At 43.1% G+C, this 20,110-nt stretch overlaps 1 protein-coding gene across 1 annotated transcript in view; it reads left to right on the top strand.

Moving 5' to 3' along the window:
- chst15 (carbohydrate sulfotransferase 15) overlaps positions 1–17,663 on the top strand; it is a 35,833-nt gene extending 18,170 nt beyond the window's left edge. Inside the window, exons 2-8 of the mRNA XM_079182816.1 lie at positions 3,873–4,475; positions 6,119–6,458; positions 10,111–10,254; positions 13,967–14,123; positions 15,040–15,196; positions 16,326–16,473; positions 17,157–17,663. Coding sequence (XP_079038942.1) covers positions 4,035–4,475; positions 6,119–6,458; positions 10,111–10,254; positions 13,967–14,123; positions 15,040–15,196; positions 16,326–16,473; positions 17,157–17,356 — 1,587 coding nt within the window. The 5' untranslated portion in view covers positions 3,873–4,034 and the 3' untranslated portion in view covers positions 17,357–17,663. The remainder of the gene's footprint in view (positions 1–3,872; positions 4,476–6,118; positions 6,459–10,110; positions 10,255–13,966; positions 14,124–15,039; positions 15,197–16,325; positions 16,474–17,156) is intronic.
- Positions 17,664–20,110: the final 2,447 nt, after the last annotated feature.

Raw genomic sequence — 20,110 nt, 5'->3', positions numbered from 1 at the left:
ACAGAATAGGAAAAGTAGAAGAATATTCCTTACAAGTGAAGTCTAGTATGTTTTCATCACCACTTTACCAATTTTGGCTCCCCAATCAATGCCAAAGAAAGCAAATTGTCACATCCACAGCATGAGAAAAGGCTGTAATAGAACCAGTTTGAAATTTGATTTGCTACAACAGATGGATTAACTGTCAACAACAAAAGATTTTGATTTATGCTTTTTTATTTTTTTTACAATAAAAGACAATCTGTCCATCTCCACCGCTATTTTATTTGGACAAATAATCAATCCGACAGCGATAAACACAAAGAAAGGAATTGTTCAGCGGAGAAAAAAAGGTACACAAGAGAACGGCAATTAGCTGCCAGTGTGTGAGACTGGTTTGGTTTTTCCAGACCGGAGATGGACAGCTAGCAGCGGAGCAGACGGCAGACTTTAAACAAATCTGCCTGATTGCCTGTTTCACTGATCCGTCTCTGAATGACAGGCGGAGACAGTACAGAGAGGTCTCCCCCTGATGAGTTATTAAGGCCGTGGCAATTCCATTTGCACCACACAGTGGGGGGGTATCAGCACAGCGTGCAGGCCATTACCACTGATGCCAGAGTCTTTGAAGTTAATTACAATCATTATGAATTTGAGTTATCTGCGTGGTCAATGCGTTTGATCTCTGCAGTCAGATGACACTTACTTGCAACTTTCTGACTTGCAGACTCCCTGAGCCAGTGATATTTCTGCCACACAGCTTCTAATAAGGCATGCTTTATAAAAGGGTTTATAATTTGTACCTTGTAAGGTTTATGGTTTTTGCTTGCTTGTCTTTATATATTATTATATTCTTGACGGCTAAACCTTTACAGGTTTCTTTCCTAATAAGCCGAGTGGTGGAGGGAGAACACGCGGATGCCAGAGCAATCTTAACCCGGTTTAATTTTTATAGTTTAAACATCAGACGAACTGTTCAGGCTGGTTTAGGTGAGATATGGAAAACAAACTTTGAAAAACATAAAAATAAACTTGGAAACTAATCAGTCAACAAAGACAAAGCCAATGCTAGGCTTCCTGGCTATTGGGCAGCTAGCAATAAGCTGCCAGAAGATCAGCAAAACAGTCATTTTTGACCTCATAAATAAATGAACAGTATAGGCTGCTTAGGCTACTTTAAAAATGCTACTACCGGAAACAATGCAAAAAAAACCCTCCATACTGAACAGTCTGAGTTCCCTCTTCTATAAAGCCCATTGGATGCACTCACTTCATGTCCAGTGTGGACCCATGACCAGCAGGTTTTAAGTTGCATATAACCAATGAATTAGTTTGAGTTGAATATACAACTCAACACTCTACATAACGTACAACTTACTTACAATTAAACATCCATCTTCAACGGGAAAAACAATACTTTTTTACTATTATTTAAAGGTTTTGGCAGCAGAAAAGGTAGATGATGCAACCGTGTGTCCTCTGTGTCCGCCGCCCTTCAGCCATATTTCTGTTTTAGTTAAGCGGTTTCATCATGTTTGATGGACAGGAGCGACGTTTTTGCTTTATGAATAGAGCAGAACTGTCAAGCTGCCAGTCGCCCACTGCTACAGTTAGGTGTCTGAGTGATTTAGATGCGGGTTCCCTTGAGGGTAACGTTCTCTCGTCATTGACACGGCCTCTTTTTCCTCTTTCCCTCCAACGTTTCTTTTTTTTACCTCTCTGTCTCTCTCTCTCTCTCTCTTACCCTCATGCCCTCTTCTTCATCCCCCTATTTCAAACAGCCTTGAGCATGAGCACCTCATTGACTTCAGCCTTGATGAAGGACACACACACAGTCAATAAGTGCTAATGGCATGACGACTACAGATGAGCGCATATGTTCATCAATAGCAAACAGTGGGCTTGTTACTCAAGTGCAATCCTGAAAATGTCATCCTACTTTTAGCGCTTTGATTACACAGCGTAGTGTCCGTTTCTGTGACGGAACAGGACATCTGACCTGCAGTAATTACATTTCTGTTAAAAGCAAACCTCTTAGTCTATTTTTGGAGCTTTCATCACGCTGGAACATGTTGAGTTTGTTTAAAAATGGGACCCTATGTCATTACAGACTATTTCAAATAACAAGAAGACTTGTTGCGGTGAACATTTATCCAAGACAAGCACTGATACACCATCTCTGACATGCAAACTTGAATTGAAATAGTGTAATTTACAACCCATTAATCTCACTCATATGTATTTATCTATTTTTTGGGAAAGTGCTAAACACAATCCTGCTCCAAAAACAGGTTCATTTCCTGGCTAAAAGCAAAAAAACATGTCAGCATCTGACAGTGGCTCCAGCTTCTTGCATTAAAGCAGTCACTCCACAGCTCCCTTTTTCAACTTCTTGATGGCTGGAAGTCAGTCTTTTCAGAGCGCGGCTTGTTATTTCTCCACCTGTCTCCTGGAGAGACTGTTGCTGTCGGGTGACGCCGAGGGCCCAGCTGGGGGTAAATGACATTGCTTGAGCAGGTAGGCAGGCGCTCTCCAGCCGCTCCTCTTATCAGCTCTGCCGCAAGCTCCGTGAATACAGAGTTGTGCGAAGGGTGTGGGCGGTGGTGGTGGTGGCGGGCAGACAATATCAGCCGGCGTGAGGAGGGGCGATGACTCACTTCCATAGAGCCCTCGTCTCATGATGTATGCCCGTCGGATGCAGGTGTAAAATACGTCAACCTCATGCCCGTATCCGTGCAGTTTCGAGGCTTCAGCCATATTCCCGTGCAGCCCACGCATCCTTTGACAAGTTTCCCAGACCCTTGGCTCTGCTGGCTTTTTGTCATTATGCCGTATTGTATTCACTGCCGTCATGTTGGCTCAGCTCCAGACACCCAGGAAGCCTCAAGGATAAAACTACACATTGCTGCTGTAGGAGCATAATCAGATCCCCAATTCATTCACCCTTTAGACATTGGCCCTCCCTTTTATCTGTGGGCGACTGTTGATCCATGTGACTTCCCAGTGAGGAATACCATTTTCTGATAGTATAATCCCTTCTCCGGTCCAGACCGGGTCTCTCTTATATTCGTGTCTCTCCCCAGGAGAGTCTGACACACAGCCTCGTAGCTTCTAGGCTGAAAGCATCCCTCGTCCTGAAGTCCTTATCACTCCCTCCACATTGTGACTCTGTTGCACAGGGAGGGTGGGAGGATGGGCTGCGAGGTTGGGGAGGGTGTTGCTGTGCCATTTGATTAAAACAGGAAGTGTAAGAGGAAGTCAGTGAAATTAATTTGACCCTGCTGAACGCAATTGTTGAGAAATTAATAATCAAAATCACATTTTCCAAGACATGGTTTGCAGGATGAAATGTTACTTCTTGGTGGCACATCTAATTCGTCAATATTCAGAGCAGACACATTCCTGTCATCGTTTTCCACGACTATCAATTCATTTTTCTTTTGTTCAGCCTGAGGTTGTATGGCTAGAACTGCGGCAGTACAGAGGTTAAAGCGAAATTCCCTTCAGCTATCGAATCGTTTGACTGCTTTCACGAAGAGGCATTATTTTGTCATCGGGATTTTCTGAGACTTAGGGATGTGATGACATGCTCTTGAGTGCCTGGCCTTGGTTGCGAACTGGTTCCCAAATGGAGCAGATCCACAAATGCAAGTCAGCATTTGATCAGGATGTGACTATGAGTGTTACAGTCTTGCAACTATGAAACTTCTGTAATATCTGACGCCTCTTCCAGCTATTGTCAATGAGAAACAGGAAGCCTCAGCTACACAGACAAGTGTGGGTGGAAAGAAAGGGTTATCTGACATGTTTTTGAGGTTTTAGAAGTTGCTGCATCAGCCCAGGCATGAAACAGTGAGTCAATGTCGCTGACTGTCTTTTTCCTCTTACTATAGGCGGGCGTCTGTTGATGAGGTGGGCTGTTCTCCACAACCCATCATGGACATCAACCGTCAGCCACTCCACCATCCCAAAACCTCCTGTCCCGCTGGATCCTGCTCCATAACGCCCCCCTGTTTCTGAGCCGTGATACCTGGGACCCGCGGGCTGTTGACGCCATGACGCAGATGGACTACAAATACAGCCTGCTGGGCTCCGCGGTGGACGACTACCGCAAGAGGCCGCTGCTCCTGCAGGTGGACGACACGCCCGTGAACCTGTTCGCGGTCCTGGAGGTGAAGCGGGAGCTGCCGAGGCGCTGGAGCACGCTGGGCTGCTTCCGCAAGATCCGCCTCTACAGCTTCCTGTTCGGCCTGGCCGTCACGTTCCTCATCATGGCTTCGTACATTCTGACGGGCGACAAGAAGGGTCTCCTCCTCACCCCTTCGCCCTACCACTTCAGCAGCCTGGTCAGCCCGGGACCTTTTGCCTTCAACCTCTCCTCAGTGAAGGACGACGCACATATCAAACTGGTGGTGAAGTCGATCACATCCAAAGTGGAGTTTCGCAGCAGTCGACAGCTCCCAGAGCTCAAAGCGCTGGTTAACAGTGAACCGCATGTGAGTATATCCATCCTGATATACTCAAAAGAGATCTTACGGATGCAAATTGTATCAAGAAGATAGATTTTGTTATCAGATTGATTGCCGTAATGAATACCTCAGTGTTTTGTAGTGTAAATGTTATCTCTCCATTTTAATCATAATACAAACAAGTCCCAGGCTGATATTGATCTCTCTTTTAATTGACAATCTCAGATGTGTCTTGAAGCATAATTAAATGCTAAGTGAAAAGGTGAGTCAAATCAGTATTCATGCCTACACGCCGTCTAACACCGGGTTCAATACAGATACATTGTTGCAATTCCCCACTGGTTGCAGTTTCTAATTTAATTTATAAAGAGATAAAACTGCTCTGAAAGCCTTTTATAACACTTCATGTCACACCAGATAATTGCACATGTTTCTACCAATTTTTTTGGCGCAAGGGATTTAAAGCTCAAAGTCATCCCGCAGTCTTCCAACACTGGTCCTGTGGCTTTCTCACAGTGTCCGTTTCACCTCGAAGCCCGGTTCAATTAATTGTTAATCCTAATGATAATGGCTTGTGCTCGGGCTAATTTGCAACATAACTAATTTCTTATTGAACCAGCTAATGAATAGGAGAGTGTGGCCGCGGGACAATCAATACCGCGTCTGTGGATGGATCCGGCATTAATTGTCCTCAAAGTAGACGTGTTTCACAGGCTGCGGGCGAGTCGCAGCAGCACGGGCCTTTGTTTGGTCCCCAAGAAACACTTGTGATATGTGAAGACAAAAAGACTGTATAGGAAACGTGTGTGCTGCCTCACTTCTACAGCTGAGGATGAATCTGCTTCGCTCAGGGCAGGCTGCATGGGTGTTCATGGACACTACTATCCGAAAGTATTATGAGAGATTCACTTTTTTAATTCTTTTTTGCTTGAATCCAGCACATTGTACTTCAAATGAAACAAGAAAACTATACATTTTAAGTGCTGAGGGTGTCCACATCCGGGGTAAACAATAAATAATAGCTCTTTTTCGGGCAGTGCATCAGGACAATGATACAAGTTTGACTTTTGTATGGCCTAAAAGGAGAGCAGATACCAAGGGCGTCTGCAGTTGTCTGTTAGAATATAGCCTTCAGACAGTCTTTGAATGCAAATGATTTGACACCAAATATTGACTAATAATATCTCTCTCCTGGAGGACTATATATATATATATATATATATATATATATATATATATATATATATATATATATATATATATATATAAAAAACAACAACAAAAATGGCCAATTCCTAAATACTGTCTGACTGCACTGTGTATGCATACATATGTGCACTCACTTGTGTCTACGCATCTATGCCAACTCTCTGCCCCCTCTAGAGATTGTATCCTCCCGCTCAAACTTGCCATGAACATGCGGCTGGATCCCACACAGATGGTGTGTTTGCCTACACCTGCCAAAACAGTGGCCTGCATAAATTAAATTGTTGAAGCAAACCTCTTGCTTTAATGAGTCTGTGAAATGACTGGAATGTATTTATCTTCCATCGTGCAGCCGTAGCATTGATGATCTCAAGGGTGGCAGAAGGCTTTGTCTGAAATGTTTTTTTATGGGGGGATTGGGAAGTACGGTGGCTTAATTCAGCCTGCTTTCATTGCTTTTACAGATGTTTTCTGCTATCCCACGCAAATTCCTGCCTAGCGTCAAGAACCCATGCTGGTATGAGGAATATACTGGGAATATCACCTCGGACCCTTACAGGACAAACTTGTATGCACGCTATTCGAGGCGCTTCCGGACGGTGTTTCAGCACTTGAGGAACACTTTCCGAGAACACTTGTATCACCGCGATGGGAAACTCTACCGCATGCGGTGCCTTCCATACTTCTATATCATCGGCCAACCAAAGTGCGGCACAACGGACCTGTACGACAGACTGAGGCTGCACCCAGACATCAAGTTCACCACTTTCAAAGAGCCACACTGGTGGACCCGCAAGAGGTTTGGTGAGTAGAGAAAACTGTAATTTGCTGTGGCTGAGGCCTTCAGGCTGGTTACACAATAATGAGAGCCCGAGAGCATTTAAAGTGTGAAACGTGACTCTCCACAGCAAGTCATTTTGGTAGAGCCATGCCTCGGGGGGCTTCAGAGAAGCGCTCGGTGACAGACGTTTGAAGGGGTCTCGGCCTCAAAGACAAACCTGTCTTTTTATTTAATAAGCATAGTTCATTTTATCTCCTGTATACTTGCTGTCATCATATTGTGAAGATGTGTTTTGTAGAAACTAAATTGCATAATTTATATACATTTCAGTATTATTGTGGAGTCCTTTGGATATTGACTGATAATTTCACACCATGTCAAACTGACAATTTTGTGACATCAAATACCAAAAACTGCACCCGCAATTATTAATGTTATAATGTGAAACCTAGCTGCTTGTGAGCCCTGAATGTGACATGAATTAAGTATCTCCGATGCACGCAGTTCAATCTCCCAATGCAATTAACCGAGAAATGAATATTCAACACCCCGTTTTGTGCTGTGCATGAGAATAAAGTTAAACTGTTTATTTTCTACCTGAGAGTTGTTGGCCCCGAACCTACAGCTCTAATGGTGCATTTAAGTTCTTCATTGCCTCGCACATTCAACATTTCGAAATGCTAATAGTCTTTTTTTTCCCCTGTACGCCCTCGTCATATCACATCTTACCGCTGCCACTTCCCCCATTCTGATACGTACGCCGATGTTTGAGCTCATGCGGTGGCTGTGCTCATTAACGGCTCAACTAGGACAATGTGCAGAAAGACTAACCATTCCTCTCCGTCATCTGCGACATAGATTTGTCTCTGTGGTGGAAGGGACTTGAAAAGAACGCGTGACAAATACAGCACATGAAGCCTCCTCGCACACTTTGAACCCACATGTGTGGGTGCACCGTTTCCTGCTCTCAAATACACTCACCACCATGAACTTTGCTTCATTCAGCTTATAGTTCTTGCTTTATTTTCCGACTGCTCTCTTTGCACGCCATGGATTTTATACTGTCATTTAACAGACAGAGCCATCATCTATTTATTTAATTAGATAGGAAATCATGTAATTTTAAGAGGGAGCCGTTTCTTATTTTACCAACACTTAGAGGTATACTTCAGGACGGTATTTCTCTCTAGTTTTAGGGAATATTTGCCAGTTGAGCTGGTGAAGACTTATGCATTGTACACATAATCACCGGCACGTTTCAGTTCAGACTTTTTAGACACACACACACACACACACAACCTACTGCCACAATCCTGGCTTACACTGTTGGTTTTCATGGAGTTTGAACAGGTGGTAATATGTCATTTTACCAAACAAAGAGATAAACCCCTCAAACTGTGCGTGGAGAGGTACGAGCCGCCTCGCAGCAGACATCTGGTCGAATGGCGGTTCTGTCATCTCAATGTGTGGATGCCATCGTGTGTTTGCTTCACCGTGTGCATCTGTGATGTCAAAAGAGCCACCGCACCACCACAGATGGGATTAAAAAGCCATGCGAGAGCTGAGAGTGCGACTGCATTTGGTTGAACTCTGTATTTAAACAAATCCAACCCCTCACTTATCTTGCAGATGCTTTGTTGCTCTGCTCATTTGGTTTGATTTGGTGACGTTTACCTAATGACACAAAAAAAAGCCTGGAGTCTAGTCTCTCCTTTTTTTAATATGTGTTGTGTTTTTGCTCTCTAAAGAAGGCAAATCGTTTTTCTCAACACCTATCATGCGTTTTGTTTTCTTTTATAACTGAAACAGCCATTAAGACTCATGAATAATGGAGCTTCTTCAGCAGCTCATGAGGCAGGCATCAGGAGTGTGAGTCAGTGTGTGTGTGTGTGTCGCTAAAGTGTGTCTGCATTTGTGAAGAAATACTAGAAGAAGGAAAAAATGTGAAGAGCAGCAGTTAAACTGTAGGGCAGCGATCTGTTCAAAGTCAGCTCTGATTATGAAATCAGCAGCAGATTAGATGACTTTAGACTGAGTTGAAAGGCGCGGGTAGCGAGTAGATAATCGAATTCTCTTTTAAGAACAGCAGCTGCATTATCACATCACTGCAGCATGGTTTTTAATGGTAATTTCTCACTGTGGAGGACTTATTCTTCTGCTCAGCAAATGACTGATACATACATTTTGTTTTTGCCTGGAGCCATCTGTCTAAAAATTACTTAATGATTTTAATAATTTCACCCAGGGGGGTGTGTTGGCATACTACTTGTTGAGGGAGCAACATACCGTATCGGCCACATTTTATGAAAATTTCATCAAAATTCTCACCGCAGAAATCAAAAGGAGGCTTAACCTCATCGTCGTAGCCAAAATGTTCCTTTTGAAGTTCATCCAGTTGCTGACTATGCCACTAATCCCTCTGAGACTAACGGAAACCTAACTGCTGGATTGATCAGTCGGCATGCGATACTTATTTTAACGAGATGTTCAGTTTGAGTTGATTATTCGAACCTCATAAAGCTGCGGGATGTGAGTAGTTTGCCTTAATTTGTCTGCCTTGTGCTTTTTTTTGCAGCCTGTGATGTTGCGTAGCAGCAAATGCAGCTGTATCCCAAGGACATAGGTCCCTCTCAGTTATTGCCCCCCCCCCCCAAATTCATCCTTTCATCTTTGCTGCCACTTTCCTTCTTTCTTTCTCTCTCTTATAGTGTTGCACTTAGAGCTATATGTGCTGATCATCAGCACTTTTCTCTTAAGACATCCTTTGAGAACACTTTGAATTCAAATGGTCTGGTTTTGTACTTATTTATTTCATTCCCCCTCGAGGCTCCACTCATCCGATTCAGTGAAAAGGTGATTGGGCGTCACATATAACTTTTTAAGAGGAGCGGTTTGAATCTCGGCAGACGTGCCTGCCGTATACAAGGCTCAAGAAACACAGGCCATTTGAAAATCACTCACACACACACACACACACACACACACACACACACACACACACACACACACACACACACACACACACACACACACACACACACACACACTACAAGTGTAACCGTTCTGGATTAGCAAAGATGCAGGCTGGATGTTTGGAGAGTTTACTAGAGTTTTCATGTTTTCCTGCTAGCTAGAGAACGGTGTTTTCATCAAAGCATCACTGAAAGTAACAGACGCCTGAGCTACCTCATTATCCTCATGCTGCATGGATACTCCGAAATCAGACCCTGAATCCCCACAATTGCCTGGTAAATTGTAATCAGGCTGCAGACCACAACAGCACGGATGGAAAACACATTTTCTCGTCCTGCATTTAAAAAGCACAAACTTCACGTCGGCCCTTAATTGGAAACGGGGAAAATTGAACAGGGAGGGTATTCCCTGCTGAATTTGGATTGGAACTTGGATTTAATTTGGTCACCCCACAGTCAAGACAACACAGGAGCCCCAATGACCTCCTTCACAGACACACATGTAGAGGAGAGGGGCAGGCAGGAAGAAAAACATGCTTGATGGATTACACACCATGTCTAATCGATTTTGTAGCACCAAAAACAGAAACCTAAGTCTCTCTCTACTTTCTACAAAATATATACGATCTGATAACTTGCCATCAAAAGTTAACATGCACTAGAGATGTTATTGTACTCTAAGAAGTTTTCCTTCCTCCCCCAGGTATCATCCGTCTGAGCGAGGGCTTTCATGATCGATACCCAGTGGAGGACTACCTGGACTTGTTCGATCAGGCCGCTTACCAAATCCAGGGAAACCTCACAGTGAATGCCAGCGGAAGCACCAGCCAACCCAACATCATCATAGGTAAGCGAAATGAAAAATGTTTTTTAACTAATTCACTGATTCAGTTTCCTGTCAGCATCAAATGTATTCACTTTTCTTTCCATTCGGGAATCAATGGCCAGAGCAGAGGTTAAGCTTAAAATGAATCACTGAAAACAAGGCGTGCAAGTGTCACAACCACAGGATCTGTAATGTAGAAACTATTTTGCTGATGCGTCATTTGGATTGGCCAGTAATGCTAATGAGTTGCAGTAACTGCTGTATCTGGTGACAGAAAAGAGTTGTTTTTATAGACTCTGGTATTCCCCCTTTAAAAAAAAAAAAGACTAGCTATCCACTTCGATACTTTCCATCATTTGCATTTAGGGCACTCGTTTACATGGTTTACATACAAACTTATAAAGTCTGCCTCTGCAGGGATTCATAATAAATGTATTCCAATGTCCTGGGTCGATCATAAGGATCTGAAATAGGGCAAAATAGGCATATTTTAATAGACAATCCAATTCATGTCCTTTCTCTGAGTGGTTTGTCTTGTCCAGCTGAACGCATCACATCAGTTTCACGAGTCACATTCTCCAGATAAACTGGATGATTTCCACAATGTGAAAAAACACAGACACAATCCTAGAATTTGATAAAAATGTGGATGGAATTTATAGAAATGAGGGTTTTCCCTCCCATTAGAAGTGGAATGAACAGAAAAAACCACTATGCCACTATGTTTTGGTTTAATTTAAGGGCACGCTGCTTCTTTCCTCGGCTCTCTGTTTCGGTGGTTCACTGGGAGCGAGGCTCTGTTGATCCACACGTACATTCACCGTTGGGTCAAAGAGGCCCACTGAGACGGCTCGCTTAGTTCACTCCAAACGACTTTAGCTCTGAATTTCAATTCGCCGATTGGAGCTTCCCCACAGAAGCCCCAGATCAGAGTCAAATTGGTGCTCGCTGTTCAAAGGCGAAAGCGTCGAGGCTCATTGATGCATCACCTAGCAAGCTAAACATCTGACCTGTTGATGAACTTCAACCGTTGAGAGCGCAGGGCACGTGTTGAGGGTAAACTTCGGGGAGGGTCCACATGTTAATGATACCAAAAAACTGAGGAATTCAACGCAAACAGCTAAATATAGAGCACCTTGTTTTACAAAACATCAAGTAGCTTGTGAAAAGTAGATTTAGTCGGCGGGTATCTAATATTAAAAAGGACTCAGACCAGTCGGGGTCAAAAGAACTATTCCAGTGCCTGCAGGGATTTGGAATCTGAGACTCCACTAGCATAATTTCTTTACAAATCACTTTTGTCCAACCCCAATCGAACACTGAGCCCATTTTTTTTATTTTATTTATCATTTCTACAATAGTTTTAAGATGAACTTAACCCCGGAAACTAAACATCAAACATCAGCTTTTCACAGCAAGCAAAGCAAAGCATCATGTGAAAACTCAGCAACCCTTTGGGTGGCAGGTGACATGCTAATGAGCAACCTCCTATGTCTAGATTACAATAGAGCACCTTCTGATCTATTTCAGAATCATTATCTTGAGCGTTACACGTCAGAGGTAAGATGGGAGAACACGATACATTTGATAGCGTGTAAAACAGTCTATCGCTCATCTCTCTAATCAGATCTCCAGGCAGGTGCACAAAACATTTCGTGTTCAGTGTAACCTCTGCCGTCCTGTTTTGTCTAACATCGTGTCAAGAGGACAGCTTTAGCCGCCTCCCTCTGCTGTATCGTGTTAGTTACTCGGGTCATGCATTGCCACTGTGACCTGTGCGAGGAACGAGGACCGACAACATTCGGTGCACCCTCGCCAGGATACGGCCAATCGCATTTGGCTCGGGGAGACCTTGCCTGGTACTTCGCCTGCAATATTACAAAAGCTGCTATTAAAGCAGCAGGTAGTGAGGCTGAAGCACAGCGCTGCTCCATAGCAGTCAATCTCATTTTTAAGAGAGCCGGTGACTCAACCCTTACAGCTTTATAATACTGGACTTCCTTCTGCTTCGCTTAGCCACTTCACTGAAGTGGCGTATAAAAGGAATCATTGTTTTTGTGTGTGTGTGTGTGTGTGTGTGTGTGTCAGGACAGCAATAATATCCGCAGCGGGGTGGAGAACTCTTTCAAACCTCCATCCTCTATTTGCATATCCTGCTTCCATCCGTCTCTGTCTTTTGCCACCGTCCAAACGCAATCTCAAAGAACTGCTCGACTGCAAAGAAAAAACTGATTTAAGTTTTCGACAATAGCCTTTTCAGACCGGATAGAGTTGGTGCATTGAGCACAGCTTAGCGTGCCGCTCTGTTTTGTTTCCCTCTTTAAATAAATAATTCTTGTAAAAAGGAGGGAGGGGGGAGTGTGCCAAAGCCCCACTCAGTATTCACACGATACCCTGGGAGAGCCCAGCAAGGTGCAGGCCTGTGGCCAGGATATAAGAGGCACGCCGGTCTGGCTCCGCCATTTCTTTGCCCTATTACGGCCCCCCCCCCCCCGTGGGGGCAAAATAAGCCCTTTTAATGGACCCCGAGACCTTTAAAACAGACTTGATCAGTGTGTATTATTTCAAGCGCGACAGCATTAGCAGCGATCCCATTTGGGCCCTCACTGTTGTCATCACAGAAAATAGGTCCTGGCTATCATCCCTTTCTCTGAGGAAGGGAGGCAGATAAGGCCCCGTGTTGTGTTCCCTGCAAATACATCACAGCTTCACTTCACAGATAAGAGGATAATGAAGGCAGAGGCTGCCTAATGAATCCTGGATATCATGTCTCAGCACAGTCTGATAAAAGTTTCTGCTCTCAAATTGTTGGAGAAACGACGTCTTCTGACTCCTTATGAGCAACAGCGCTGCCACTGTGTGCGAGTCTCTCCGCAATTTTACTCACAGCTGGAGTTGTCACTGCACTTGCTTTTTGTTGTTGTTGTTTTTTCGCTTTTTGTGTTAGAATCTTTTGTTTTATTGACTTGTCGCATCTATGTTGGGAACATGCTGTGTCTGTTGGTTCCAGCCTTGACTCAAAGGCAATTATATGTAGAAGTTGAAACAATCGTTTCCTTTACGGATTAGTACTTTCAGAAGATACTAATTGGGGAATTTATCTGTTTATAACGATTACTTACAAAAATGATTAAAAATCAGAGAAAACAATAAAACAAAACTAGGCGAATATTAAATGTTAAAAATAAAGAATTTTGGAGCATAATCATAATTAACCATATTTTCTGTACTGTCAATGTCCAAAGAGAGTATTGTTTACTATAAACTAAAACGTGTCTTATCAAAATCTGCCAATTATTTTCTTGATTGATCTATTATTAATTGATTTATTAGTCTATATAATTTGCAGAGTCAAAGATGACATCTCATCAAAAGTCAGAAACCCAAAAGATATTAAATTCACAATATTATAATGAAACAGACACAAACAAGCAAATCCTCACATTCGAGAAACTGGATCCATAAAATATTTACCTTACTTTTTACTTTTAAGTTAATTGTGGTTTAAACCAATCCGCTGCCTTGTAAAGATTGTGAAAATCTATAAAAGAAAAACAGAAACAATGAGCCTCGCGTATCCAACTACACACATCAAACGCAACTCCAAAGAGTGAGAAAAACTGTGAAAATGTGTGTATGTGTATGTGTATGTGTTTTGTTTTGCCTCTGGATAATTGTATGATGGCCTGTGTGCATGTTTGTATTTTGAACCACTGTGGCTGTAATTTTGCAGGAGAAGCCAGCGCGTCCACCATGTGGGACAACAACGCCTGGGTGTACTTCTATGACAACACCACAGAGGGAGAGCCTCCCTTCCTCATCCAGGACTTCGTCCACGCCCTGCAGCCCGATGCCCGCTTCATCATCATGCTCAGGGACCCCGTGGAAAGGTGAAAGTACTCTCCGCTTTACTGCCTCGCCCCTGCATATATCTGCACGAAGAATGCATGCCGGTAACGATGCAGATACAGCTCTGACTCGCACTGCGACATCTTTGTTGCCTCCATCATAGCTGTTTACACTGCAGATACAGACAGATACTTTTTTTTTTTTGTGTTTACAGGAAACAAAAGACCTGCTGTCACAGGCGTTGCGTTGCCTTTTACTCAGCCTGGCTGTCAAACGCTTCTCATTATGGTGCCTTTATCAGAGTCGAAGAGAACTTACTGCTGAATGCCTGAAAGGCATTCTGTTTAAACTACTTTGTGTAGCATTCATTTTATATTAAACTGTTCATTAGTGCTCAAAATGATCATTAATGTTGCCATCAAATATATTCTCAGGGTCAATATCTGTCTCCATATCATTCATTTTTTATACTCAAAAGTTCGCAGTCCAGGGCTTTCGGTCCCAGAGTATCATATCCCCAATTCCCTTTTAGTTACACATCATTGATATCTCCAGCCAGAGATAAATGGACTCTGTTAAAACCGGATTTAATGTCCACTTATTTCAAATATTGTTCATTCAAGTCTATGAAAATGGGTCCCCATGTACCCAAACCTGGATCATTATAATGGCAATCGTTTATTTCTGCAATAGCTATCCAGTCCAGTCCCGAGGATGACTGCTCAGTCATATTTATCCAAGTTGTTAAGTTTCTGTCTTCACTTTGTGCCTGACTTTAAAGCTACAGTAAGTTGCTGCAGGAAACAGATTTTGGATGCAAGACAAAATATGGATGAAAACAGGTTCTGTATCTGAAAAACCTGGGAAACAATGAGTCATATGTCCTCTTTTTAACAAAGTGAAATCTTCGGGTCCCAGGTTCAAATTTGTTTACAGAGCATCTCCGTTGTCTTGCAGGCTCTACTCAGACTACCTTTACTTCGGTATTTCCAACAAGTCTGCGGAGGATTTCCACGAGAAGGTGTCGGAGTCGCTGCAGCTATTCGAAGGGTGCCTTACGGAGTACACGATGCGCTCCTGTGTGTACAACACTACTGTCAACAACGCCATGCCAGTGAGTGCACCCCCCCGCCTCCCGCTTTTGCCTCGCAGAGCGCCGCAATTTAGCCACCAGCGTATTAGCTGGTGGGAAGAAAAGAAATAGAAAAGGAGTAAAAAAAAAAGACAGATGGAGTGAAATCCACACTTCATTAGCACGCGCTAAAGCTTGCAGGGCGGACTTCATGAAAGGGACTGGCGTCAACGACGCTGTCGAACCACCGAGCCTGGCAGTGTCTAGAGCCTCTCTTTGTGTTAGAAAACCAAGTTTACCAGTGGTGTTAACGTCCTTCTTGCTCACAAAAAAAGACCAAGTCTTAGTGTCAGGCAATGCTGGGGCCCCAGTGTTGGGCCCCCGGCCAGCTTTTTCCACAGTGCGTTGAGGCAGACTGGCAGGGGGAGGAGGAGGCCGTCCTCTTTTGGCTGCCTTACACAGAGGTCCTCCTCTCCAACTGCCACTGACAAGCTTTATGGCACTCTGAGAGCACGCTTGTCTATCCTCCACTAATACATCTTCAGAGTTATTAGTCCATGTGAAAATTCATTTCAACAACAATTGGGCTACCTGCTTGTGAAATCTTATAAAAGATCAACGGCAAATGTATTTTTTGGGGGGTTTGTCTCAGATGTATTTTGAGACACGCCCATCACAAGTTACCAAGGTGACATCTTTTCTGACCAACAGTCAAAAATCCAAAGCAACAGAGAACAGCAACAACACATTTGAGAGACCACAACTTGCGAATGTTTCTATCGTTTTTGTAAATGTACGCTTAATGGATTACAATCATGGGGTAAAACTAAATACAACAACATCATAGCGGGGTATGAAGTGGGTATCTGGTGGCGATTCAGGTTTTCGATCCTAGAAGAAACTTCCATCTTTCTGAAATCCCTCAACCACACACACACACACCACATGATACCAGCACATGTTCACATGCCCACGCGGTGCCTTGCATTACCCAGCCGTACCCAAGGGGAAGATGAAAGAGCACGCTGGTGGAATTCCCTCCCTCGGTCTTCCTCGTTCATCCCCTTGAAAGAAGTTTAACCCATGCATACACCCCCGTCCCCTGAGGAGGACGTTTCTTCTGATAGAGCTCGGTTTATCCCACATTGATTCTCCTGTTTTGTGTCCTCAGGTCAGGTTGCAAGTCGGCCTGTACATTGTGTACTTAATGGACTGGCTGACCGTCTTCAGCAGGGAACAGATTCTGGTCCTGCGGTTGGAGGACCATGCCTCAAACAGGAAATACACAATGCACAAAGTCTTTGACTTCCTTAGCCTGGGTGAGTAAGCGACACATCCCCACATAAGATCCTGGTCTGTAATCATTCCCTCTGGTGGCTCCGATCAATACAATTAACAGATCGGTAAAGACGTAGGGACATGTGAAAAGCCATGTCAGCGTGTAGTTAAAAGTACTCAAGGGAGGCAATTAGGGGATTCTGGTGTCTACCGTGTTAACAAAGAGCAGTGCATGTACTGCATTAGAAAATCCTGTTGATTTTGAAGTGCTCGAGTCGTGTACAGCCCACTAGCTTAGGAAAGAAAATGAAATGTCCCTCAGATGAGGTTCTGAGCTTTCTTACACTTTCTATACAGCACTTTTAGTATCGACCTTTCCTTGGGGTATACAGTAGATTGCTTTAAGTAACAGGCCAGTGTCTGTGTGCTGCAGTCAAAATACAGTCTTGCCCTGTAGTCTGGAAGCCCTCTTGTCTCACTGGTTCATCCCACAGTTGAGTTTCCCCAAAGCTCAGACTTAGCTCTTCAAAGAGCTGCCAACACCAGCCAAGATGCGATTACCTCCCGGAGCGTCAAATCTTCTGCTCAGAGCACAGCTGATACACACAGTGACAGAGTAGAGTCCTTTAACTGTATTTTTGTTCCATTTGTTTGGTGCTGCGGCAAAATGTGAAGTGGCCCGGGAAGGAGGGATGTGAAAGAAGTGTTTGTGTGTGTTTTACAGGGCCTCTGACGAAAGAGAAAGAGTCAGAGATCACGAGAAGTCCAGCGTCAAATACCAGGAGGCCGGCTGACAAAAACCTGGGACCCATGCTGCCCATCACTAGAGAGATCCTGCGGGATTTCTACATGCCGTTCAATGAAAAATTGGCCAAAGTGCTGCGGAATGACTCTTTCTTCTGGGAGAAGAACTCGAAACTCTGAACAACCCCCCCCCCCCCCCTGCCCTTTACTTCGGTTCAAGAAAACCACTGATGTGTCAGCCAGCCCCTTCATTTGAGCTTCATCTCTCTCAAGTGCCCATGAAAATCAATGTTGTTTTTTTTAATATAAATTATTTTCTAAGTTATAAAAACAGAGATGAATCAAAGATAGAAAATAGCACAAGAGAGCGTGGTGATTTTGTGTGTTTGTGTGAGAGAGAGCGAGAGAGAGCGAGAGAGAGAGAGCGAGAGAGAATGAATACAAGAGAGAAAGAGATGTTGGCAAGTCTGGATTGTTTTTGTTTTTTGTGACCAGATGTACAAAATTAAATAGTGAATTCAAAGATATTAAAACTGAGTCCTGTGTTGTTTGATAAATAAAAAAAAAGAATACGTCTCACAGAACTGAAGAGATGACACTTATTTTAATAGTTTTGTTCTTAGCTGGAATATATCCGAGCACATAAAAGACGTATTACCCTTAAGTACAGGATGGTCAAATGGAGATATACTTGACACTAACCTTACTGTAGCAGTGACTGAAATAAAAGACCCCTAAAAGAGAGGTCAAATGCTTCATTTGAGAAACACAGAATGCTGCTTCAGGCTCTCGGGCTGAAAAAGGAGATGTATCCAACAGAAAGGGAGGGGGGGAGAGAAAAAGATGTCGGAGTTATCAGAGCAGGGCAAGAATGTGTGAGTCACTGGGAAAACGAGGGAATCGCAGGGTATCTAAAGGACCGGTCAGAGGTTTTGGGGAGGAGACATTGAGGCTCTGGGACAGTCGGATGCAAAATGTCCCAGACAAGCATGCATTCTCACAAAAGACAAAGTGGAGCAAAAAGGAAGTTGGCAGCAAGTCGGGCAACACAGTGTTTATCTTTTCTTCAGATTTCTAGTTAATTTATGTGAGTCATAACACAGCCAGAGCTTTGAGAAAATACGAATCTATTTCCAAGTAGGCACATTTCCTCTCCTTTGAAAATTAAAACTGTACGAATAACCAAGAGCAACAGCCTGTTAAATCTGTGCGGCAGTAAATGCAGGATGGCAGTACAATTCACAGGAATGTATTTATTTGGAGCCACAAATGTCTCGGCTAATAAAAGCCGCTCCGCTGCACAAAGATTCACTGTGCATGTTTTGCAAATTGCACAAAGACACAATGCTGTAACAACATTGGAACAAAACAGTCAAATATTGAAAGCCAATTCCCATAAGCACCCTCAAAACTACCAAAAAATACAGCTTTGAAGTAACACTTGTTTTATCTTCTGGACTCAAACTAATCCAGTCTGTTGTTCTACATTAGTGCAAACATGAGGATGTGTTTCATCACTGTCACTGTCTAATGCCCTCCGTAAATTTTGAAAAAGGGAAACAGCCTTGTGCATGTTTGCTTCCACGTTCTCTCCAGTTTGCATGATGAAGTGGCTTTAAAAAAGGCCATTTAAATTGAATTCCCAAAAGGTTCCCTCAGCCATTCCAGTTGAATTGCCTTCCCATTATAGACATCCGAAGAGTTAAATAACAAAGGCATTCCCTCTTTGTCTGTAGTGCAATAATTAGTCTACAGCTGGTAAGAGCGTCACTGGAGTCTCAAAAGAAACCCAATGATGGAAGAATTCAATCTAAAAGCTGTGTTTCCCGCTGCGATCACATTTACATGTAATCAATGTCTGGTTGAAAGACTTCTTGCTTTTTCATAATTGATAGAAGACTTATGACGTATTATTCATTCATAGTTCTGTCTCTATTTGCATGCTCTTTATGATGTTGCACAAAGTCCTGTTTCACATGCAGATTTGACAACGCGTGGCAGTGTGATTCATTCTTTATTTACTTTAAGTTCCTTTAAATGAATACTTCATCAGCCCAGTATACACAGAGCGAAGTTAACGCTGCACCTAAATCAAGAGCGATCAGCCGGAAATATTACAGCTCGACTTATTTCGGACGGATCCATTCATCAAAGGGCTTCAGTCACTCCACTGAAATCTGCGATGGGAAAACAAAACAGAGTGGCTGCCAGTCGTGGCATTTAAATCATTCTAATCATCCATCCCACTCTCTGTATCGTGATATATTGCAGGGAGAAAGAGATTACGCCACCACATTTTGTGACGCCTACATCTCAGCTTTCCACACAGACACTGGGTCAACTTGTAAGCAAACTGCTGCACGCTCTTCATTGTGAAATATGTGCTTTAAAACTGCAAGTGCTCTATAGTACGGCAAGTAATGACTATTTGCATTATTGTCTTTTTTATTAGTTTATAAAATGTCAAAAAAGTAGGAAATGATCACCACAAGTGTCTCACAACTCTAGAAAATGATCTTCACATTGCTTGTTTTCTTCAGTTAAAAGTCAAAAACCGAAGCCCAAATATTCAGTGTATCCTCACATTGGAGAAGCTAGAGCCAGAGTACTTTTTCTTTCATGATAAATAACTCGGACATTTAAATTAGACTAATTGATTAAATCAGAGTCCCCTTATACTGTACAGAGTGAGAAAAAGCTGAATTCCTTCATCTGTAATCAGAGCATGAGTTTAGTGAAACAACACCACCCTCTACTGGACATCACATATCATTGCAGTCTTAACATTGGCCCCATCCAATGCTATTGCTGCTGATACCAATAGCAGCAGACCAAAGGCTCAACACTAAAAGACACCAAATCGAGTGAATTCAGTCTTTAAATGCAAACTTCAGATATTAATATGTTGTATTAGAATATTAAATGAGCTACAAT

The sequence above is a fragment of the Pholis gunnellus genome (assembly GCF_910591455.1).
Source record: "Pholis gunnellus genome assembly, chromosome: 21".
Lineage (NCBI taxonomy): Eukaryota > Metazoa > Chordata > Actinopteri > Perciformes > Pholidae > Pholis > Pholis gunnellus.
Note: the sequence above shows the minus strand (reverse complement) of the source record. Positions and strands in the feature narration are given on the sequence as shown.